This window comes from Bos indicus x Bos taurus, chromosome 16, assembly GCF_003369695.1.
Source record: "Bos indicus x Bos taurus breed Angus x Brahman F1 hybrid chromosome 16, Bos_hybrid_MaternalHap_v2.0, whole genome shotgun sequence".
In the NCBI taxonomy this organism is placed as follows: domain Eukaryota; kingdom Metazoa; phylum Chordata; class Mammalia; order Artiodactyla; family Bovidae; genus Bos; species Bos indicus x Bos taurus.
The window spans coordinates 2810992-2835604 of record NC_040091.1 but is presented as its reverse complement, the minus strand read 5'-3'; the positions used below and the strand labels follow the sequence as shown (position 1 = coordinate 2835604).

At 53.1% G+C, this 24613-nt stretch overlaps 1 protein-coding gene across 2 annotated transcripts in view; it reads right to left on the bottom strand.

Annotated features, from left to right (window-relative positions):
• The window catches only part of TMCC2 (transmembrane and coiled-coil domain family 2), a 37919-nt gene extending 13554 nt beyond the window's left edge, over nucleotides 1-24365 (bottom strand). The window contains exons 1-3 of one of the 2 annotated variants that reach the window (XM_027564274.1): nucleotides 23683-23772; nucleotides 22622-22705; nucleotides 11807-12319 (exon numbers count right to left, since the gene is read on the bottom strand). In XM_027564274.1, coding sequence (XP_027420075.1) covers nucleotides 11807-12292 — 486 coding nt within the window. In that variant the 5' untranslated portion in view covers nucleotides 12293-12319; nucleotides 22622-22705; nucleotides 23683-23772. Of the gene's footprint in view, nucleotides 1-11806; nucleotides 12320-22621; nucleotides 22706-23682 lie in introns of both variants that reach the window. The other variant, XM_027564273.1, reaches the window with a different exon arrangement.
• Nucleotides 24366-24613: the final 248 nt, after the last annotated feature.

Genomic DNA, 24613 nt, shown 5'->3' with positions numbered 1-24613 from the left:
CCTTACAAGCGTAACAGTGGGAGGGAAAAAGAAGGCAGGAGCCCAGAGGCGAGGAGGGGGCTGAGTCAGCTGAGCAATGGGGCTCTCACGACACTGTGCAATCTCACTCCCGGCTGCTGGTGTCAGAAAGGCTCAGAAACACCAGGAAGAAGTCCCTTCCAGGCCTCACTGCACCACCAGGAAGATCCTGAGTAGGCGTCTGGCATCCCCCTGATGGGAGGCTCAGCTTGCCTGCAGGGACACCTCACCCACCAGCACAATAACTGGAGAGCGAGAGAAAGGAGGGCGGAGCTCAGGGCAAGAGAAGAGACAAACAGGAGCCAGGGGCGTCTGCCAGGCAAGCCAGCCGGGCGAGGTCCCTTTTCCTCAAGTGTCGGTTCTTGTCCTTACGTGTCAAGGATGCAGAGCTTCCTGTTCTAGGGGTGAGGAGCAGAAGCCCAGGGCACCACGACACGGTGGGGTCCCATACCAGCTATGGGACCTGGGTCAGGTCGGTACAGGTGAGACGCAGTGTCCACAACTGCACTGGGAGAGCAAGTGGAAGCGGGGCTTGGAAAGTCCCAGCAGGAGGGAATGTGTTGCAGGAAGACATCTGGCTCCCTGGGGGGCAGACCTGTCTTTCAGTGGCAAGGCCGAGGGTCAGGTCCGAAGGCCCGATGTAAATCCGCACCCCGCCAACTCACTCCTGCTGTGCCCTCCACAAGCCCTGTTCGCACCTCTTCACAACAGCAAGAAGAGGTGGCAGCACCCATAAAGCAGAGGCTTGGAGAAAGAAGCCTCAGGGACGAGACCGGTGGTGTCAGGAGCCAGAGGACAGGGTGGGTGAGCTGAGCCCTGAAGCCTCTGCAGCTGAATCTGTTTTCTTAGCTGCAAAACTGTACATACGACTGTTACCTCCCAGGGCTACACTGGGGATCAAAGGGGAACATGAGTAAAAATACCTGACGCATCTTGCGTTTTACTGAAATACAGGAGTCCTGAGGCCCCTTCACACGAGTATGTACACAACCCCCCCCCCACAGTCACTCTAGGAGGTGCGTGGAAGCGTGCACTTGGGACAGACAAAGCCAGAAAGTAGTTACACGTGGAGCAAAGCTGAGAGAGGGGCAGGCGGACATGGAAGAGTTGCACTAAAGCAACAGGCCCTGTGAAGACAGGAGCCCCAAGCATCGGTCCTTGCACAGAGAGGAGGTGCCCCGGGTACCTGCCACCAACTCCTGGACACCCTGCCACCTCCTCTCTGGCCTGGCAGAGACGGGCCCCATCTGAGCGGGGCAGGGCAGTCGCTGGCCCTTCGCAGGCGTGCCTGGCTCTCTCCGCTTGCCCGCACTAGCCCCAGTCCCGAGGCCACTGATGGGCTCCCATCGTCCTGGAAGGGGCCGGCCTTCCTCTGCACGCCCCGCAGGCCTCAGCCCTCTCTTTCCCTGGGTCCCCTTTAGCTTCCTCTTCCTCTCATTTTCACGCTGTGCCCCCTTTTTCCTTCCATTTTTTCTTCCTTTGCCCTTACTATTTGGAGAAGGCAATGGCACCCCACTCCAGTACTCTTGCCTGGAAAATCCCATGGATGGAGGAGCCTGGTAGGCTGCAGTCCATGGGGTTGCTAAGAGTCAGACAGGACTGAGCAACTTCACTTTTACTTTTCACTTTCACGCATTGGAGAAGGAAATGGCAACCCACTCCAGTGTTCTTGCCTGGAGAATCCCAGGGACGGGGGAGCCTGGTGGGCTGCCGTCTACGGGGTCGCACAAAGTCGGACACGACTGAAGCGACTTAGCAGCAGCAGCAGCAGCCCTTACTATTATTCTTCAGGTTCCCCACCCCCGCCACCCAACACACACATTTTAAACCTTATTTCAAATCTTCCTACTTAGTTTTCTTTCTCTTGGGGGAAAAAAACACACACCACACACACATTCTGAAGGGTGGGAAACCTGAGAAGTCATAGGCTTTGGGAGCAAAGACAAATGCTGAAGAGCAGCTAAATTTAGTCATTTCAAATACCAGGTGAGGCCTTAAAAAAAAACTTCAGGCTTCAAATGTGCTGTGAAAATCTCCCAGTTAGGATTCCTCCATAACAGGCGAGCCGCTGCTCCAGGGTCACCTCTCAGAAACGAGGGGCAGGAAGTGGTCAGTCCTCAGCGGTCCCTCCCCTAACTCTCTTACAGCCAGCCAGTCAGTGCACTTTCTTAGAAACTCAAGCCACCCAGGCGCCCTGCTTCCTCCAAGGAACACACAGGAGAAACGGGCATCTTCTTCAGGGTGAACTGGAACAACCAACGTGGGTGTACTTCCTGGGAGCACGTGGAGAGGCTCGGCCACACGAGCTGGGAAAGCAGGCCCGGAAGGCCAGGGTGGACTGCTGCTGGGCACGCAGTCCACGCCGCCTCGCAGCTGCTTCCAGGGAGGGGGGACCATCTCTTCCGCCCTCAGGCTCCCGGCCTGTCTAATGCCACGGACACTCATGTTACAGAGTCCTGCTCAGGCACGGTCACGAGCCAGATGCTGGGCAGTGGAGATGACCACACACCTAAGGTCACTTTTAGGAAAATCAGAATTGGTGCCAGGAAGGTAGGAAAAAGGGATGATTCCATGCCTCCTATGGCCGCTCGACTTCCCTGGGGGAGGCGATACCGGGGACAGGCCTGGAAGAAAGTGACCCAGAGAGGAAGCAGCCTCTCCTTTTGCGGGAGTTTTGAGGAAGCAGAGCGCCCTCCACCCCACCCTACTTGCCAAGAAAAATTTAGAATGACCCCTTTCTAGAAGCAGAGGGCTGAAACACAGAACTCTTGGGGCATCCTGTTGACTCAGGGCATCAGAGTTTACCACGAACTGACGGGAATTCAGGGAGAAATGTATGTGGAAGCAAAGCAGTCTGCAAACTGCAGCGTGTTCCCCAACGCAGTGCCAGTGCCAGGAGGGCTCAAAGGGACGCGTCAAAGGCCAGGGCTGGCATGGAGTGGGGGTGCCCACAAAGCCAGCAGACAGGCACAGTGCCCAGATTATATCTGCGTCTGAAGCCGCCTTCTCAGGCACTGAAGAAACCTTATATAATGAAGTTAACATTACAGAGCACTTTCCTTTCCAGGGCAGGGTTCGCCTTTCTGGCCACCCAAAGGAGGCCTTCTGGTTACAGTATCACCTAGGATCTGGTTTAGCTTCTGCGGAGCACGCTGAATTATTCACTAATTATGGATATTGGCCCAGCTCGGGGTCCCAGTGGTGGGGCACCTGAAGAGGCTGAAAAGGACGCAGCGAGCACACTTCCCAAATCTTTGGCCTGAAGGAAGGCCAAAGAGACGAAAGACGCAGGCGCAGCAGGCTCAAACTGTGGAGGACACGGGCATAGGGGCTGCAGCAGTGGAGGGGTAGGGAGGCAGAGAACAGTCGGGCCCGCCGCCTGTCACACCCTGGGGCCTGTCACTGGAGAGGGAAGGAGGTCAGAGAAGGCTCCTGTCCCCGGAACTTCGCTCCCTGCCCCCAGCCCCCGCTGCAGCTTGGGGGAGCCCTGGGTTCCTCGGAGCCTGGAAGGAATGCAGTGCAGTGTGTGCAGCCCCCCTGCTCCCGTTTCAGGGTCCTCTGCCCTGCAGCACAGGTAGAAAGCCTAAACTGTGCCTTTGAAGAGCAAGAAGAGGAGGAGCAGGGATCAGGTAAACAATACTGTATTTCCATTGCCTCATCTGGCACCAGAGGGGACCAGGGTCAGGTTTCGCATCCCAGGGATGGGCTGGATTCACAGAGGAATGTGCCCGGTGGCGGGGGAGACCCGGGCCAGCTCCCGTGACCCGGCCCACACCACCAGTGCCAGCTCCCCATCAGCGGGAGCCGAAGACACAGCCTCCTCTTGCTGCTGTCATCAGCGCAGGCGTTGGGGGCTGACACCCAAGCCCTGGGCACACCGCCCCCTGGGCACTGGGCCGGGTGCAAGGGGCTGAGGCTCCTGAGGGGGAAGGTTGGGCCTGATGGGGCCTCTGGCCTGTGTCTGAGCTGGAAGCACCTCACCCCCCTGGGGCAGGGCTTGGAGTGCCATCTAGGCATTGCCAGGTAAGCTGGATGTTATCTAGCTTCACCTCCATACCCAGGGGGGATGCTGTATTTCCAGAAGCCAGAGCTAACCTGGGGAGCGCTGGGTACTTTCTATCTGGAAAGAGTCGTGGATGTCAGTGCAGAAAAGATGACTAAAGGCTAGTTCCAGAGGCCGGCAGCCTCCTGGGCCAACTGAGCCCCAAATCCTGCTCTAAAGAGGCTGCTGCTTACAACCTCTGCTGTCAGAGCGGGGAGTACGGGGCAGAGTCCTCTGTTTTCCTGACCCCTCTCCTGACTGCAGAGGACCCCTAAAGGGCACAGGGATTTCACCTGAACATGAGGCCCTCAAATCAGACTAAAGGAAGAATGTCTCAACTCACCAGATACCACAAACACACTGGGAGATAGGGGCTTTTAATCACTGAGACTGGAGAAGGCAATGGCACCCCACTCCAGCACTCTTGCCTGGAAAATCCCATGGATGGAGGACCCTGGTAGGCTGCAGTCCATGGGGTCGCTAAGAGTCGGAAGCAACTGAACGACTTCACTTTCACTTTTCACTTTCATGCATTGGAGAAGGAAATGGCAACCCACTCCAGTGTTCTTGCCTGGAGAATCCCAGGGACTGGGGGGCCTGGTGGGCTGCCGTCTATGGGGTCGCACAGAGTTGGACACGACTGAAGTGACTTAGCAGCAGCATGGAGGCACCGGCCTGGGCCTGGCGAGTGGCCGGCAGCCAGAGGCCGCCAGGTTGGGCTGGGTGCCCCCCATCTGAGGAGCCTCCCCACACACAGAGGAAGCAAGGACGGAAGAGGAGGTGACGGAGAGGGCAGCCGTCCTCCCAGGCACCGGTGCTGAGCTCGGGCTGGCAGACCCCGCGTGCACACAGGGACTCTGACACGGCTCTGAAGGTGGACACTCTGGTGTGGATGGGCAGGCAGATGGTGCCCTCAGCCTCTCAGGGAACCTGGCCGCTCACACATGTCAGCAGACCTTGCCGACGAACAGGCCAGCCTCCCCGCGCTTGAGGGGCATATTCGGAAACCTCTCTCAGCAGAGCGGGCCCCACCCACCTCCGAACCGGCTCCCAGCCATAAATAAACCAGGCCCCTCGACGCCTGCCAAAATCTGTCTACTTGGCAGCAGCCTAGGCCTGAGGGCGGCCCCTCAGTTGGCATTCCTGCCAGTAAACAGGGTTGCTTGTTTATGCCCCTTATTTACCATGGCAGAGCGGAAATTTTGTTGTTGGATAAATCTGGCCGGAGTGTACCAAACAGGCTGTCCAGAGCTCTGGTTTACACGATGGGCGGACCCCCCAGCCTTCCCATCTGGGACCTGGAGATAACACCTCGGTGAGGTCACGGCGAAGGTCCATGACGACATCATCTCCACGCCCTCCCCGCAGCGCTGGGCCTCTCTCCCACCCCACCTGCCCTCAAAGCCAGGGGCCACAGACTGGCCTGTTGCTAAAGTTCTCCGGCCAATGGGCAATCTGTGCCAGTCTCCTAAGGCTCTGGACACCCTCTGTGAGCTTCAGACACCCACCCCCCAACCTGTGCCATGCCTCGTCCTTAGGGGGACCAGCCTCTCTGCACAGACAGGGCAGGATGACCAAGGCAAGGTCAGGGCCAGGCTGGCAGAGCCGGCTGTGAGCTATGAGCATGCCAGGCTCTCCCTCTCCAGAGACCCTCCCACCGCAGCACCCAGCTCAAGCCTTCCCTGAAGCAACAGCTACGGAGAGCTTCTGAACAGGGCCAAGAGGGAAGCAATGACCCAGCCCAACTTGGGAGAAAGGGAAAACAATCTCTGACCCCTTCGACGACAAATCCACTCTCTGGAAGTCTAGGAGCAGGTTATCAAGGCAGGACAGAAGAGCTGCTGGGCTTTCCTGACAGCGCACTACATTTTCTGAGAACTGCTGCTCAGCAAAAGAGAGACTGGGAAGAGGGCTGAGACTTCCCTGCCGAGGAACCAAGCGGCCTAACTACTGCCACTGCACGCACCACCGGTGGCTCCTGCTGAAACCGCCAGGGCCTGGGTTTCCAGAGGTTAAGCCCACACGCAAACAGGAACCCGATGTCACTGCCTGCTCATCTGCCGGTGGCCCAGTGCACCAATGGCGATAACTTCACGTATCTGCTTTCTAGATTATAAGAGTGGTGATCTTGCTCAGTGTCACACCAATAGTAGAAAGCAGAATGGCGAGGCTGAGGTGATAATCTGTTTCTGTTTTGAAAGGGGAATCATTTAAGGCACAATCTTGAAGTGGATCTGGAGGCAAACCACACCAGGGCTGAGCTGCCTCCTGGGACTACAAACCCCTCTCTGTGCCTCTGCTGCACCCTGCCTTCCATGGGGCTCCAGGTGCCCCACTTTCCTAGGGAGGGGCTGGGCTGAGCCTCTCAGAACAGCTGAGGAACTGAAGCTGCCTCCAGGGTGTACGGGCAATTCAACCCCTGGCAGGGCCAGCTCTGGGCTGAAAGGCAGCTGCTGGTTTCTAAACAATGGCAAGGGGTGTGGGTAGTGGGGGAGGCTTATGAATTAAAAATAGATGCTAGTAATCACCAGGGAGCTTGCAGAGAGCATGTGGGGCTGTGTTTACTAGAGAGAGAAGAATCCCTTCTATTCACGCCCAGAGACCAGGGCGGGACTACCACCAGCTTCGCACACCAGCCAAGGGCCTCTGGGTTTGAGGGAGTTGGCTGACCACGCAGGGTTCACTGACGCCTGGAAGACCCCTTTCCACAGGACGTGAAGGCATCCTCGCTTCTCAGCATCCCCCAGGGCCACACCCATTCCTAGGGGACAGTACCGGGTCAGAAGGGATGTACACAGAAGGGGAAACAGCAACCAAGAGATAAAGTCACTGTCCTTGGGAGGAGGCAACCCGCTCACCACAGGTGTTGCATAAAAGGTCCCTGGCGGTATTAGAGACTTCAGATCTGTTTGGTCTAGTGGACGAGCTAGAAACACAGGATCTAGTTGCCTCTCTGCCACAGACTAGGCAGGTGCCCTTAGGCAAGCAGCCTCCTGATTCCTCTAGACCTCAGTCTGCTCATTTATAAAATGGAGATAACAGTACTGCTCTGGCAACTTCACAGAGATGTCATCAGGATTAATCAGGCAATGGAATGGGAAAGACTAGAGATCTCTCCAAGAAAATTAGAGATACCAAGGGAACACTTCATGCAAAGATGGGCACAATAAAGGACAGAAATGGTACAGATCTAACAGAAGCAGAAGATATTAGGAAGTGGTGGTGAGAATACACAGAAGAGCTATAAAAAAAGATCTTCGTGACCCAGATACCCACAATGGTGTGATCACTCACCTAGAGCCAGACGTCCTGGAATGTGAAGTCAAGTGGGCCTGAGGAAGCATCACTACAAACAAAGCTAGTGGAGGTGATGGAATTCCAGTTGAGCTATTTCAAATCCTAAAAGATGATGCTGTGAAAGTGCTGCACTCAATAGACCAGAAAATTTGAAAAACTCAGCAGTGGCCACAGGACTGGAAAAGGTCAGTTTTCATTTCAATCCCAAAGAAAGGCAATTCCAAAGACAAACTACTGCACAACTGCACTCATTTTGCATGCTAGTAAAGTAATGCTCAAAATTCTCCAAGCCTGGCTTCAACAGTAAGTGAACCAAGAACTCCCAGCTATTCAAGCTGGTTTTAGAAAAGGCAGAGGAACCAGAGATCAAATTGCCAACATCCGCTGGATCATGGAAAAAGCAAGAGAATTCCAGAATTCTACTTCTGGTAGAATCTACTTCTGTTTCATTGACTACGCTAAAACCTCTGACTGTGTGGATCACAACAAACTGTGAAAAATTCTTATAGAGATGGGAATACCAGACCACCTTACCTGTCTCCTGCAAAACCTGTTTTCAAGTCAAGAAGCAACAGTTGGAACCAGACATGGAACAACAGACTAGTTCCAAATTGAGAAAGGGAGTACATCAAGGCTGTATATTGTCACCTTGCTTATTGAACTTATATGCAGAGTATATCACGAGAAATACCAGGCTGGATGAACCACAAGCTGGAATCAAGATTGCTGGGAGAAATATCAACAACTTCAGATATGCAGATGACATCACCCTTATGACAGAAAGCGAAGAGGAACTAAAGAACCTCTTGATGAAAGTGAAAGAGGAGAGTGAAAAAGCTGGCTTAAAACTCAGCATTCAAAAAACTAAGATCATGGCATCCAGTCCCATCACTTCATGAGAAATAGATGGGGAAACAATGGAAACGGTGACAGACTTCATTTTCTTGGGCTCCCAAATCACTGCAGATGGTGACTGCAGCCTTGAAATTAAAAGACGCTTGCTCCTTGGAAGAAAAGCTATGACCAATCTAGACAGCATATTAAAAAGCAGAGACATTACACTGCTAACAAAGGTCTGTATAGTCAAAGCTATGGTTTTTCCAGTAGTCATGTATGGATGTGAGAGTTGGACCCTAAAGAAGGCTGAGTGCCGAAGAATTGATGCTTTGAACTGTAGTGTTCAAAAGAAGATTCTTGAGAGTCCCTTGGACTTCAAGGAGATCCAACCAGTCCATCTTAAAGGAAATCAGTCCTGAATATTCATTGGAAGTTCTGATGTTGAAGCTGAAACTCCAATACTTGGGCACTTGATGCCAAGAGTCAACTCATTAGGAAAGACCCTGATGCTGGGAAAGATTGAGGGCGGGAGGGGAAGGGGACGACAGAGGATGAGATGGTTGGATGGCATCACCAACTCAGTGAGCATGAGTTTGACCAAGCTCCAGGGGATGGTGAAGGACGGGGAAGCCTGGCGTGCTGTAGTCCATGGGGTCACAAAGAGCTGGACAGGGCTGAGCGACTGAAGAACACAGGTGGCGAAGCTTTGGAAAGATGAACCTTCTAAATAAGGATATAAAACAGTCACAGGAATAACCATTTTCCCCATTTCCACCCTGCACCTAGGGAACCACCCCCCAGTGAGCTCACCCAAGAGTCTGCAGTCATGTCTTCCACCAGCAACAAAGAACAGAACCCTGTCTGCCTCCTGGATATCTTGGGGGCAGTGTGAAGACCAAACATGAACCTCGTGGAAAAACTACCCAGTTGATGCCCTCCTGTCCCCCTAGCTCCCTGCATTCCCACTCAGCAAACAGCTACAAACTTTGCCAGCCTCCAAAAGTGCCCGCTGTGTACCCACTCCATCTGCTCAGACAGCTTCAGGACTACAATGCCCACGTTCTCTCTCCTCATGAAACGGCTCCAGGACCAGAGACCCTGTTTTAGGATTGTTCTAAAGGTATCCACTGACTCAGCAGCAGCAAGAGGCGGGCCTGGTGGCTGCTGCAAATAAAATACTTGCTCACTGGGAATTCTGTAGCAGTCCAGTGGTTAGGGCACGGCACTTTCACTGCCAGAGCCCAGGTTCAAGCCCCGGTGGGGGAACTAAGATACTGTAAGCTGTGCTGCATGGCCAAAAATAACCCAAAACAAACAAAAAAAACTTGCTCATGAAGGGCTGAACAACTTGGTTCCTGCTGCTAGTTCCCTCTGGGTCTCCCTTCCTTCCACAAAGCCACGTTTTCCTTGCAGCCGACACATCCAGATCTCATTCTTGGCACAGACGTCTCTGCAGTTGAAACTAAGCTTGCAGATGGTTCAGGGCCATCGTTTTAAATACTCTATATGCTGACAACCCCTAAACGTCTGTCTCCAGCCTGGGTCTCTTCCCAAGACTACAGACTCCAACATCTGACTGCTTATTTGGCATGTCCACATGGATGTTTAACAATCATCTCAAACGGAACGTGTCCAAAGACTAGCTCTGATTTCTGCCCCCACAGTCCCTCTAGCTGTGCTGGTCCAACTCAGCTAATGGCAATTTCTTCTTCTCAGCAACCAGGCCAAAACTTGTGAGCCCTCTCTGCCTGCTCCCTTTCTGCCCTGCCCCGCATCCTTCAGGAACCGTTGTTGTTTGATCTCTGAGGGGAGTCCAGAATCCAGCCCTCCCCCGACTCTCACCCTGCAGCAATCCCTGGCATCTCACCTCTGGGGGCTTCCAACAGCTTCCTAGGCTCCCTGCTCACAGCCTGGCCTCCACACAACACCCAGATCCGTCTCCTTAAAGGGTGTCCCTCATCTGTCCAAAACCTAACGGCTTCCTATTTCACTGAGCAAAGAAGTCAAAAGCCTTTTTCCTGACCCACTAAAGTGATCTGTAGCCCTCCCTGCCCGTCTTTTAAAAACTAACACAAACCAGACTGCCTCAACCAATTCTGTCCTTTCTCCCCGCAGAAGAGCTGCCCCTCCACTTCTACCATCTCCGCAGTCTACTAAAACCAGTTGCTTGCCACAGTTATCAGTGACCCTCACTGCTTGATACCATCGACGTACGTGTTCAAATCCAGATCTGACCTTTCACTCTCACCGCATTTCACTTTGTTGAAAACTTCCTCCCTCTGAAAACTCCTCTGTCATGCTTCGACATCATCCCTCCCCAGGTTCACTCCTACAGACCTGCTGCTGTCCCTTATACATCAGCTCTCGGCTCCATTGTCCTTAACACTTGCTTCAAAGTCTCATCCACACCCAGCTCAGTTCCATCTTCCACGTCCACCTTCTTGCCTAGTGCCATTGATGAGAACTGCCAGAGGCCCTCTGAGTTTGTCTCTGCCCTCCCATCCTCACGGATGCGGCCTAGGCTCCAGCAACAGCTCTGATAATGGTTTCTTTGACTCCATTCCTGCCCCTCTTCCTAACCTACTGTCTACACTGAGACCCAGTGGGGCCTCCTCTGGCCAGTTTCCTGCCTAACACCCTCTGACAACGTCACACTCCCCCAGGCTCCACATGGCAAGACCTGGTGTGATCTAACCTCTGCCTACCTGTCGGTCCCCAAAAGCGCTGGACACGCCAACTGCAGTGAATCCGAGGCAGTCCCCAGCAGCGGCCTGTTTCTCTGTACACTATACCCTTCTGGCCCCCACGCTTGCCCCCAGTCCTCTGACTAAATTGTACTCCTTCTTCAAGATTCAGCTCAGTGGCTTCCTCCAGAAGGTCCTCCCCGACAAGTTCTCACATCCTCTGTCACACCCTCATCACCCCATTCTGCCTGCTCACCCGTCTGTCTCCCTTCTATTCAGTGAGGACAGCCCTACCCCCACTTATTCCCTCCAGCTCATTCATTCTTATAGCGCATAATAAGTATGCATGAAATACTTAGTATATGAATGAAAATGTGAACATAGAAATTCAGAAATATCCAACTAGATTTTCTCCCTTCCAAACAGCCCTTCGTGGATTCTTCCTCTGTCATCTTGGGCTGGCAATAATAAAAACTATACCACATCAGACTCTATTCCAAAAATGTGACATATAGGAACCTATTTAATCCTAGAGCAATTTTACTACTATTATCTCTATTTTTAATTGAAAAAAACTAAAGTGCAAAAAAATTGACTTGACTCAGGCAGAAAGTGGCACAACCATGGTTGATGCTAGTCCAAACTGCCGCATGTATTGTTTCTTGAGAGCACGCTCAAGGAAAACACACCAAAATTACTATCAGCCCGATCAAAAGATAATTTTGCAAAACTAAATTCCTAAGCAAACAAAAATCGGCTTTGGGGGGCTCGCCCCTTGCTTCTGGCTTGGTCCTCTCTCTGGCTCCTTCCATGAAACAGACAGCTCCCCAGAGGCGGTGTGCCGCACCCACCAGGCCAGGCCCCAGCTCAGGTCCTCGAGGCCTGAGGCCCCCTGCACGGCGGCCCCTGCCCGGAAGGCCAGCCTCACCTTGTCACCGAGACCCTCGGCCTCCTCCGCCAGGAGGGAGCCGCCGTCAGGGAGCAGCAGGGCCGTGTCGGTGGTGGAGGAGGAGCGGGGGCGGCCCTGGTGCTGGTGCAGGATGGCAGCCAGGCCGCTGTCCTGGGGGGTCTTGCGCAGCAGGTGGGGGCTGCCGCGCTGCGGCTCCAGGGAGCTGCTCTTGGCGCGCCGGCTGCCGCCCCCGCCGCCGCCATGCAGGCTGGCGCCCCGCTTGATGGAGGGCCGCGCGCGGATCTGCTGCAGCACGCGGTTGAAGGCGGTGGGCCGGGCGGGCAGGTCGTGCAGGGACATGGCGTAGGACACGCGGTGCATCTCTGGGGAGCGCTCCTTCTCGTCCGGGGACTCGTGGTCGGACATGCCCTGCTGCTGCTGCTGGGGGTCCTGAGACGACGGGTGCTCCCTTTCCCGCGACCGGCGGCGGCTGTGGAAGAGGTGCTTCAGGCCGTGGCCAAACATGGAGCCCTCTGAGAGCTGCTGGATTTTCTGAAGGGAGAAGGACGAAGAACGCTGTGAGTGCAAAGCTGGTTGGGGGCAGAGGTAAGGGGTCTGTTCCTGGGATACTAGTGCAGCTCCTACAGCCACCTGAAACTGGAAGATCCCCGTGAACGGCTGCGGGAAGGGGGGAACCCACACCCACTCCTCTCCTTCCCACATATGTGTATCCCCATGGCTTCCCTCAGGACACTCCTAATCCACACATGGTTCAGGGTTCCTGGTCACAGTATCCTTGTGGCTACATTCTGGGGCTCAGTGGCACATGCTGGCAGCACTTGGCTCATGAGTTTTATCCCTCTGGATGGATTCTCCCTCCACCCATGAGACCTCCTTCCTTCTAAATCAGATCCTTCCTCAGGATCCTCTTTTGGCCCAAAAGATGCCTCATTGCAATGCTCCTTGGGAAAATCAGGGTCATGCAATCAGATTATACTATGTAGCAGATATTGTTAATCACCTACCCAATATCTATTCTCCTTTCTTTCTTCCCAAATTGCATGGCCTTACTGCACCACACTAAAAATTCTTGCTTCGTCAGAGGCCCCAGGAGCCTGGGGTAGCTACATGACACAGTCTTGGCCAATGAAAAGCAGATGAGCTTTCTGGGGGAACTTTTGCTTTCCTAATAAAGGCTTTGTGCAGAAGAAGCCCTTCTTGCTTCTTCCCACCTGGAATGTGGAGGTAATGCCTGGATCGTGCTTTACCAACAGCCATCTTGGTAAAGCCCCCAGGGATATGCTTGGGAACCTGATGACCCCATGGAGTCACCAAACTGGGTGTGGATACCTACCCTGGGATTCTTGGTTCATGAAATAAACAAGTCTATCATTACCTATACAACTTTAGAATAAATTTCTCTTATTTATAGCCAATCTCATTTCTGACATAGCAATAAATTTTACTGAAGCTTCCAGGTTGATGAACACTTCCACATGCCAGGAGGGTAGCACATCCCAGTTCCAGGGCAACAGAAACTCCTGTACCCAAGACCCTTCCAAACATCTTCACTGGAGGTTGGTCGCTCAGGGCCTAACCTGTGCACTCAGGTTAATCGCACCCATGAAGTGTGCCTCTTCGTTTGGCTGTTCATTTGTATCCGGCATAATAACCTGGTAAATGTAAAAAAGCCCACAAACTACGTCTACAGGCACACCTTGAATTGCAGGCAGTAAAGTGACAACTTCCTCAGCACACACATCAGAACCAGCTGTCCACAGGCTGGAGCAGACCAAGGGGGCACTGGAGCCCAGTGGTGCCCTGGCCCCAGGCTTTCACAGTCCTGCCCCTGAGGTGCTCCACCAGCTCTCCAGGCAGAACTGCTCAGAGAGGGGCAGTCTACGGCCTGGCCAGGGCGAGGCCACGTGTGGGATAACTCCAGACCACTGCTTCTGCATGGGGGCCGGCTCACGTGGTAGAGCCGACCCTCAGCAGAGAACTTCAGAGCCAGCAGGCGGAGGGCTGGGACTTGGAGGGCCAGCGGAACCCTTAACTCCTGAGAGGGGAACTCAGAACCAAGCAACCCGGGGCTCTGTGAGCTACAGGATGTCTTCATCTGTAAGGAACGGCCTTGGGAGGCAGCCTGTCAGCTAGGAAACCTTCCAAAGGATTACAAGTACTGGATTTTCTTTTTTTCTAGAAACAAACTTACAGAGGAGAAAACTTGAACCATGCAGACACCAAGAGAAAACCATCTTCAGATCTGTATTAGCCAACCCCACTCTAACTGTAGGCTACCCACACCAGTATTCCTGGGCTTCCCTTGTGGCTCAGCTGGTAAAGAATCTGCTTGCAATGCAGGAGACCTGGGTTTGATCCCTGGGTTGGGAAGATCCCCTGGAGAAAGGAAAAGCTACCCACTCCAGTATTCTGGCCAGAATTCCTTGGACTAGGAGCCTGGCAGGCTACAGTCCATGGGGTCGCAAAGAGTTCGACACAACTCGGCGACTTTCACTTTCACTCTGGTAGGGCTTCCCAGGTGGTTCAGCTGGTAAAGACTCCGCCTGCAATGCAGACCCCAGTTTGATTTCTGGGTTGGGAAGATACCCAGGAAGAGGGCACGGCAACCCACTCCAATCTTCCTGCCTGGAGAATTCCCATGGACAGAGGAGCCTGGTGGGCTGTAGTCCGTGTGATCGCAAAGAGCTGGACGCGACAGAGTGACTAAACACAGCGCAGCATCACCCTCACTGCTACTTGACACCTCAGCGTGCTTTGTGCAGATAGCTGCACTTACATCTGATGTCAGTAGCTACGCACACTACTGTGGATTTGTGTCAAAGTGGAGGATTTTCACTTTTCACCCCGTTTGAATAGTCCCACCATCCTCAAAGTAGGTGGGGCCTTTATAACACCCATTTTACAGACCAGATAAGTTTTATCACCACAGCTCACTGTGAACTTCTGGTTTACAGTTTTCAATATGCTCTTTCTCCTGCATGATCTCACTTGACTTTCCCAGAAACTAATAAAAGCGACAGCAGCAACATTTCCATTCTTAGGTGCGGAGATGAAGGTGACCACCACTGCTTCTTAAGAATTTAATCCTGGGGCCGCCCTGGAGGTGCTGAGTCTCTCCACGGAGCCGCCATCTCCAGGTCCAGCCCGGGGCAGAGTCGGCTCAGGTAAAACCACCACGTTCAAGGAAGGCCGGACTGAGGCGTGCATTCTGCCAGACTTGGAAACCGCCAGATCCTGCGGCCTCTGGACCAGAGACAGACCGGGACACCCTCCCCCTCCTTGGGCCCAGGCTGATACCAGACCTTCCTGCAGACATCACGGATGGGGCCAGCTGGCTCTGGCACTTGCCCAGCAACTTCTGCCAAGTGGTCACATTACATATTACAAACGGTCTTTCTAGCATTCTACTCCAGGCCTCTCCCTTCCCTCCCTGGCACTCCCAGCCTAGCTTCTCCAACGCTGAGGCCCCTCTTCCACATTGAGTCAGACACAGACTTCCTTCAAAAGACAGCACTAGACTTCCGAGGCACCTCCTCTCCCGGAGCCCCGGGAGGTAGGGGTGGGCGCTGGGGACAGCAGTCACCACTGTCTGCCATATTGCTCTGCATCCAAAATACCTCGGTCAGGCTATTCTAAACATCATACGACAGCATTTTTCAAGGTGCTTTCCGATGTGTGCTGTCCTTCTTGCCTGACACGAGTGTAAGCCTGGGAGGCAGGATGTGTCTCCATCTTATAGATGAAGAAACGTAAGCAGAGCACAGCTAAGCGGCTCGTTCCATTCCCGGAGAAGAGTCTCCAACTTCTACTCGAGTGAGCCTCCACTGGCTCACACACCGATTCCAAGACTAAAGCAGACACAGTATTTACACAGGTCCCAGAAGAGAATCGGAATCACTGACTCAATGGACATGAGTTTGAGCAAGATCTGGAGATGGTGAAGGACAGGGAAGCCTGGTGTGCTGCAGTTCATAGGGCCGCAAAGAGCTGGACACGACTTAGCAGCTGAACAACAACAATGGAACAGGCAGGATGAGAACAGGACAAAATGCCTGAGTCGTGGGGAGCTCAGTCCCCTGACCCGCGGCGGTGGATCTTCTCGTGTTACGTCGTAGGACGTGGGCAAGAGCTGTAACCAGTGTAGGTCTTCCTTGCCCACCCTGCCCTCCGTTCTGCAGGTCAAGGAGAGACAGGGTGACCCAAGGACCTTTGTCCCAGCAGCACGGAGGAGTGTGCTAAAGTCCATGGTGGGGAAGAAGAAAAAGAACAAAACAAAGAAGACAAAGAATGATGGGCAGAGGGAGGTGGCTCCGTACAAAGGGGTTTATCCTCACAAAGAGCAAGGCAAGAAAGCCGAGCGTTACACGCATGTGGGTGTCAGAGAGGAGATGGTTAAGGAGTTTTGACGTAACATGGTAAGTATTTAAAAAAAACAAAACAAAAAGCCCGGCACACACACATAACCAGCCACAAGTTTTGGAAATGAGGAAAACCATGGTGACTAGCTTGAGGGAACTCAGCCACCAACGCAGCAGAAAGCACCACCTGCTCTGACTAACAGGTTCCAGCTACTAAATGTCACTTGCTTCTCCACACTGACTCCTGCTTTTCCCCAGCTACCAGGAGCCATTTTGGTGGCCAAACGCAGCCATGTATTTATTAGGAGGAGAGAGCTGAGCTGCTTCGGAGTGAGAGGTGGGACACAAACAGCTATCCCAATCCACGAGAATGAGCACAAACTGTCCCACAACTGCCCAGAGGCCAGAAGGGAGGCAGAATGCAGAGCGCCCCAGGGCCAGGTGCCCACGCCTGCAGAGGGAAATGAGGGATGTTTGCTACCCTCCCCTGAATCATCTTTAAGGGCAGGAAGGGCCCCGCCTCCTTGGGGTGCCATCATCCTCTCAGGAAGAAAGGGTGGACTAAATGGTTTCCGAAAGATCCTTCCTGAGAAGGCTGTGGTCTCCGAACAGTTAGGCTTCATCTGTTCTCCTCCCTGGGTGTAGGTCCCCAAAAGGGGAAGTCTGCTCCAAAAGCTGCAAACACAGCTGCCTGAGATCAAGCAAAATGCTTTGGGGTGCAGTGACTTTGGTACCATCTGGTTAAAAACAGCCAAAAGAGGCTTCTAATTCTTCCAAGTCCCTGTGTTCTTAATAACTCCCATTAATGCTGAAAGGATCTTTAAAAGTGATGCTGACCTATAGCTAATTACCTCACCTGGCAGCTGACTGCATCTCCCCTCCTCCCAGCTGGGTTTGAAACGCCCTCTGCCCCACCACTGGTTCGGCGGGTAGGGTTCAGTGGGGTGACTGGGTCACCGTGAGTCTCAGCAAGCCTAGGTCGCCAACGTTCCTCTATTTATAGGGTCTCTATGGAAACAGGGCCAGCATTAAAGAGCTAATCACTGTAAAAACCCACAGAGTCCTACTCTCAAGATAAAAAGTGCACTGCAGAAGTCTCCGATTGCCCTTAAGAAGCCTTGGGTGGGGAGCCTGGGGCTGGAGCATGAGAGGAGCAGTCACCCCAGGTCTGGCACTCATGGCCATAGTGATGGAGAAGAGTGAGTGGCTGCAACTGTCTCTCTTAAAAACACAGTGATGAAAGACTTTCGGAATCATTTTTTTCTCCCCCAGCAACCCAGCTGACATTAAAAAAAAAAAAAAAAAAGAACAGATTTCAACTTAGGGGCAAATGATTTTCCCATTCTCAATTTTATTTAAACTTCTTATTCCTTTATTGCTCAGAGAATTCTGGAGTCAATGCAAGTCAGGTCAAGTGACCTCATACAATGGGTCTTTAGGCAGAATTGGCTCAACATATACCAGCATAAAAGATTCTGATTAAAGTTATCTTCCTGGTATGCCCTCTCTCTGCCTCTTCTCGTCCTACCTACCCTTCACCACCCACCTCCCCTGCTGCATACAGTCCTCTGGTACCACGCCAGTCTAAAGAGATCTCACCACCCTGCTCTGAACTCCAGAGAGCTCGTTATCTACACCATTCATCTTGCCATTAATCACATTCTGCCTTGTGACACGGCTCTCTCAAACTGTTTTATCCAACTTTTCACTAGCCTCTGGATGGAATCCTCAATGAGTACATAGAGGGCAGGAGCTATATCATCTATTATCTCTGTGCCTCCAATGGTAGCGGGCAGAGACCTTCACACCAATATGGCCATTGAAAGTGAAAGTGTTAGTTGCTCAGTCATGTCTGACTCTTTGTAACCCCATGGACTGCAGCCTGCCAGGCTCCTCTGCCCATGGAATTCTCCAGGCAAGCATACTGTAGTGGACAGCCAATCCCTTCTCCAGGGGATCTTCCTGACCCAGGGATCGAACCCAGGTCTCCCGCATTGCAGGCAGATTCTTTATCATTTGAGCCCCGTCGCTGCTTAATAAATTTCTGAGCGGAAACTATGCACATCTACAAGATCATCTTAAAAAGGACATTTAATCCTTAGACAATTACCTTTTCCAAAGATTTAAAAGCTCAGCCGCACAACTTTTTCTCATGTCTAGCCCAGATCTCTCCTGCTGCAGTTTAAACCTCATCTCAGTCTGTCATCTCAGCAACTGCCAAGATCCAGCTTCCTGGGGAAAGATGAACAGAGACCCAGGAGCCTGGATGTGTTGACTATCCTCACAAATGGCTTAGGTCAAGGCCCATGTTCCCCCAGCCAGCTTTGTTTTCCAAGTGGACATCATTCAGCTAACCTGGCTGGACGCCTTTAGCCAATAGGTATGAAAAATCAAATATTATCTTTTTCATACAGTCACAAAACATACCTGTGATCCCTCAAACAGCTTTGTTAAGTTCTTAACATACAGAGAGGCTTAAGTGTTTGGTTGATAAAGGTGGACCCTACCAGTGTGGCCTCGTTCTAAGAATGTATTCATTCTTTACTATGAGAATTTCAAAGCCCATTTCTTAGAGGACAAATGAAGTCAGACATGAGTTTTGAGTTGGCCTCCAAGACCACCACTGAGAAGCCACCTGAGATTTTTTTTTCCCCAGCCCTGACACGTATTTTTTAAAACTTCAGCCTCCCAATTCAGGTTCTATCAGATGTTTCAATTCCTCGCTGAGGGAGAGATTCTTATTAATGGGATTGGCAGTGAAGACAATTAAATACACAAAAAATAGCACATTCTGTAGATGCCAAGCCTGCAAGACAGTTCTCACTGGGACAAGGGCAGCTGGGGATTCATCTAGAATGCAATATGCAGCAGAACAGACAGCTTCATTTGGCATGTGCTTTCCCACTGGCCACCAGTCCCTCCCGAGTCCATATCCAGAACGTCTCTGAAAATTCCTGAACGCAGTGGGGGTGGGGGAGGGGCAACCCCAGGCCCAAGGACCCTCCATGCTCCTCCCATTAGGTCCAGGTGGGACAAAAACAGACACCCTCTGCATTCTTCATCACCCTCCACTGAGCCTGACTACTCACAGGGCTGGGGAGCTGCATCTAGTCAGTGGCCTTACACGGGACCTGACACTTGCCCTCTCACGCAGAAAGTGCTCTCCTCTTCTTCGGTAATTAAAGTTCCACCCTTTACAACTTGCTCTAAGCACACCTCTTCTGATCAACTTCATGTTTCTGATTTCATCAGTGATGCTTGAAGCACCCTTAAACTTCGGTGTGCTTTGATGAGGACTTTCTTGCAAGTGTTTCAGCCTGTTTGCCTGGAGGCCGAGGCAGCACCTGCTGCCAAAGAACTGATTACCCATTTCCTTATTCTTGTCTCTACCTCGACTGTACCTCTCCAGATGAAACCTCTCCTAGGGTCCCGCTCCCACCTGAGACTGCAGAAATCGTCACGCTGGAACATGTCCCTTCTGCAGGACAGCTGGGGGCCCCCTGCTGCAGAAGGCCACAGAGAGCCCTGCCTACCGCCGGAACCCTTCCCCAGGCCCTAGAGCACAGGCATCTTTCCACCCCACCAGCATTCCCCGAAGCTGCTGATCTTCTCCGTTGAAAAAGTAGAGAAACTGAGGCCCATAAATTTCATCAAAACCCAGGGCCTTAAAAATCAACAAAAGAACAGAAAAATAAGCAGAAGCTTCTTGGGAATATACATGTTCCCCCTCTTGGGTAGCAGGTAGCTGGGGTATCTATTTTGCCCCTGTTATTTAAAGAGTACACATACTCTCAGACACTTTTACAAATATGGCATGTTTCACAATCTAAAACAGGCTTTCCCATGGAAGGTCAGTATCTGCTGCCCCGTGAAGCCTTCGCCAGCGGGCGCTCCGGGAGCGGCGAGGAACATGGTGCACCCATGCTCAGCACAGGCTGCGAGCCAGCAAGCACAGTCCTACGGGATTCAGCTGTGACTCCCTCAGCTCTTTGGTTCCGAATCGCTCTTCACTCCGAGCAGACAGGAAGACTAGTGAATGGTACAGATGAAGGCACCCAAGTGAGTCCTGAGTTAGAAGCACTTCGAACCAGGACTGGGATGATGCACTTCAGAGCACCCCCTTCTTCTTCTTGGAAAAAATATTAATACTGTTCAGAACTCTCTGGGGAAATGAATCGCAGAGGCATCTGTGAAAGGAAAAAGAAGCTCAGGGAAAGTCTAGGGGACGGTTTCTGGCCAGCATACCCAGAGCCTTCCTTTCAGGAGAGGCACAAGTCCTCCAGTTGCTCAGGGGTGGGAGAGATGGCAAGGCTGGCGATTTCCTCCCCTGCCCTCGGGCTTCTAAAAGGCCTCAGGGCAGAGCCAGCTGACTCTCGTGCTTAGCCACCCATCCCGGGCCTTAGCGACATCTACCACATGTTGTGTTTCTAACAGGAACATGTGCTCCATGTCCCTTTCTGCAGTTTTCCCCTGAGCTCCTCCCACTCCCGCTCTCACTAGCACTGGGTTTACTTGCTGGAAAATCTCAGTGTACTTTTGGTCAGCCAACACTGTCTGTAAGCAGCAATCTAGCGTGTCCTCCCAGCTAGTAAGGAAACTGGCAGGAGCAAAGGCCTGGATAATGACCACAAATGAATCCAAGACATGAACTCGAGTGGGTCAACGGAGTCCAAGCCACAAGCCAAGGGGGAAGGCGATGTGACTCTGAATTTTGGGGCTCCTGTTGCAGGAGTGTCTAGTGACATTGCCCCTGAAGGTCACATTAAGTGTGCAGAGTAGCTGAGAAGGCCTCCAAAGCACCTGCATAAGCTGCTTGTGGGGCAATGTACTTTTTAAGGCTATTTTTCAGTTAGAGTTTTAAAATTGCTGCTTAACTATTTTTCCTCCTCACTGGTCCTCCATGGCCCCCAATCTCAGATCCCAGGCCGCCACAGGAGAAGTCTACAGTGCAGTCCTCCAGGATGCTGAAGGACAAGAAGGGAGACCACCGGAGCCCCTGCTCTGGGGCTGCTCGACAAGCTTGGCTATCAGGGCACAAGTAGATCATTCTGTCCTCTCCTTTCGCCCAACTTCCACGAGGTGCTTCAGACAAAACCTTTTTTTTTTTTTCTCAAGATGATTTCCTCCACTGCAGCTAATCCATCACAACACCTAGAGCTATTACAAGAAAACAGCAGTGGACTAAGGGACCAAAAATTCCTGTTTCCAAAGTTTAAAATGAAAACAGAACTGCAGGTTGCTCCAGGCCAGACACAGGTAGGGGACAGGGGGTGTTAAAAAATCACTTACCCTGTTCCAGTACCACCATCACATCTAAAACAAGTTAGCTTATACGCAGCGCTAGAGCCAAAGATAGGATTTTTCCGTTGCTGGAAAACTATGCCAGTGCTGGAAAACAAGTTTGGACAGACTTCAAAATTCCTAGTCCCTTTCCCCAGAAAAAGGCTCAGAAAAGTTGAGTGACTTGCCTGAGATCACACAGCAAATTAAACTGCGATAGCCCCCAAGTTCGTGTCTGTCTCTGAAGTCCCTACTTTGTAAACACGTGAAAAAGCAGATGGAGACAAACAGGAAAAGGCCCTGCTTGTCTCCCTGAGCTCCTACGGAGCAGGCAGCAGCTAGGTTTTCCCTGAGCTGCCAGCCTGGGTTCACATGGCTGTGGTCAGCTCAGAAATATGTTTTCTGATGGGGGTGGAGGACAACTTGGAAGGACAAGAAAAGGTGTGTCCTGATCTCAACTTTGGTTCAGGGACGGCCCGCATTTAATATCAAGTGTAGAGCTGTTGTTGCTGTGTCTGCCCCAACCAGAATCAGAGTGTCAACCACCACCCCCACCCCCACCCAAAAAGGAGAGAGAGAGTAAAAGAGGTAAGCGGGTGGAGATGAATGAGCTTCTTTCAACAGCTTTATCTACAGAGACAAAGACACTGCAGCCCCCACACCACAAGCCCACCTTCCCTCCTGAAGGCAGCGGGGGAAATGAACGGAGCCGGTGGTTTTCACTGCGGCCGGAGCTGAATCGTGGGGGAGTTTCCAAGGCTGCTTTTCACGGACTTGGGGTGAGGATCCCACCTCGCCAAGGAATCAGGGTGTGCTGGCCAGACCCATCTGGATCAGCCCAGAAGGAAGCTGAAGTTTGCAGCAGAAGGCTGCCCCCGCCCCACGTCAGCACTAAGGGCAGCCCTTTTGCTTCACCATCTCATTGAAAATAGGAACCACGGCTCCTGACCACTCAGGTGGGCTCAGAGGTGGCAGGCGGGCCAGGTACCAAGGACTCTCCCTGCACTGCCTACCCAGTGGAGCTCATCTTACACATAAAGCTAGCCCCGATCCTCTGAAAAAGGGCAGCAGCAAAATCAGAGGTTACGTTCAAATATCTGCCACCAATTTTTAAGATACACACATGGAGGCAGAAGTCATCTTACCTCTCCCCAAGAAACAGACAGGTAACACACACAGGTAAGGGCACACTCACCTGCGCTCTGACTTCCTGACTCTGTGCCGCTCACGCCAAATGAGGAATGTCATTGGTTTATTCTGGCGAGCTCCTTAGTGGCTGCTGCCATAGGAGACAGGCTTTATTTAACATAATGGAGTCCTTTTGCTCCTTCAGCCAAGACCTTGCACCCCCTCTGGAGAAAATCTCCCCAAGGCATCAATCTCCAAGGCATCTAAGTTCCTTCCTTGAGCTGACATCTCTCTCAGCCCGGCGGTGAGCTTGCTTGAGAAGCCTGAGCCTGCAATTCCTGTGGCAGCTCCAGCAAAGGTGCATTATTTATCACAGCTGCTGTTTTAGTTACTATAGAGACATATCCAGTACAGCTCAATAATTGTCTCCACAACCTCAGGCTGGAAAATAAGGACTCCCAGCTGCATGCGGCCGCCTCTTTCGGATCCTGGTTCTCCCTGCCGGCTCAGCATGTGTGCAACTTAAACCGAGGCCCCAAACCAGCGCAAGCACCAAGCACCCACCTGTCAGTTCTCCACCCTGGGGGCTGGTTTAGGAAACCAGCCCGGATCTCCAAGCACTAGCTTAACCTCTGGCTCCACCTAACGGCAGGAAGCCCACACTCCCCTTTCACAGATGGACAAACTGAGCTTCAATCCAGGAAGGTCCCAGGAGGGAACTAATTCAGCAAAGGAGCTAATGGTCCTTTGCTTGGGTTCCCACCCCTGTCATTTTCTTGCCCTTCCAAGGAGGGGAAGGGATGTCAACTTTTTAGTTAGCATTTCGGATTTCTCCAGCTCTTTGTCTGCGAATAGCGCTTCACACACATTATTCAAACAACCTCGGATGCGTGAGTCACTAGAACGTCTGCTGAATAATGAGGAACAAACACAGAGGCCTGAAATAAGCTGAAAGACAGAGGCACAAACGGTACCCGAGATCTAGCCCGGGGTCTGGCTGAACATCTGACCATCCTCTCTGACCTCTGTCTGGCTTCCCCATCACTTTTAGCCTGTTACAGCACTTCTGCGTGGGGCGGAGAAAGCTAAGTCGCCGGTTGGGCTCTCAAGGGGAGGGTCTGCGCTCACCTTTAAATCGGGAGGCTTGCTTCGGGGACCCGGGTTGGGCGCCGCGGCAGCGCCCGCATCCGAAGTTGGCCCGCCAGCAGAGTTAGCACCCGCGGCCTCCCCAGGCCGGATGTCCGCACCCGGCAGGTGGCAAGCAGCATCTTCCAGCCCGGCTCCATCCTCCTCGCCCTGCTGTTGCTGCAGCTCGTCCGATTTGCACCTCTTCATGGTGTAGATGGGTCGGCAAGGGGAATCTGTCCTTCCAGCGCGCCGTCCTGGAGGGAGACCGCACCCCCTCTTACACTCAGAAACGAGGCTCGGGGTCTAAATTATTAACGAGGAGGGGAGTCGAGCGGATCACAATCTCTTGAATTGAAAAAATAAATCTTTTCAAGGGAGGGTGAGGAAAGGGCGAGGAGCGGGGAGCCTTGGTTACAGCTTGGAATAGTTCATCGCCACCCGGGGAGAGAAGGCAGGTCACAGTCGAGGCTAGGCAGCAGGAGTCCTTGGGCAGTCATTGGAGCGGGAGGAGGAAGACGGCCCCCGGCCCCCAAACTTTCTGCTTCAGGGCACACGCAGGGCTGAGGAGAACCGGGCGGCACCGCGCATCCCTCCCGGCGGGCCGGGCTGCTGGGCGCGGCAGGCATGGGGCGGCCGGCCGGGCAGGTCCTCGTCTGCCGCCCTTGGCGGCGACTGCGGCCCCCCGCCCCGCCGCGGGCCCCCGGCCCGCACCTGCCGGCGGAGGAGCCCGCAGCGCGCCCCCGCCCCGCCCGCGCGCCCGGCCCCCGACCGCCGCACCGCCTGCTGCAAAGCCGCCGCCGCGGCCTGAGCCCGCGGCCAGCGTGCAACCTAGCCGGCCGGTGCGGCGGCCGGGCGGGGGGAGGCGAGGCGAGGAGGGCGTGACGACGGCCGCGGGCCAATAGGGAGCCCCGAGGGCCGGGGGGGCGTCGCG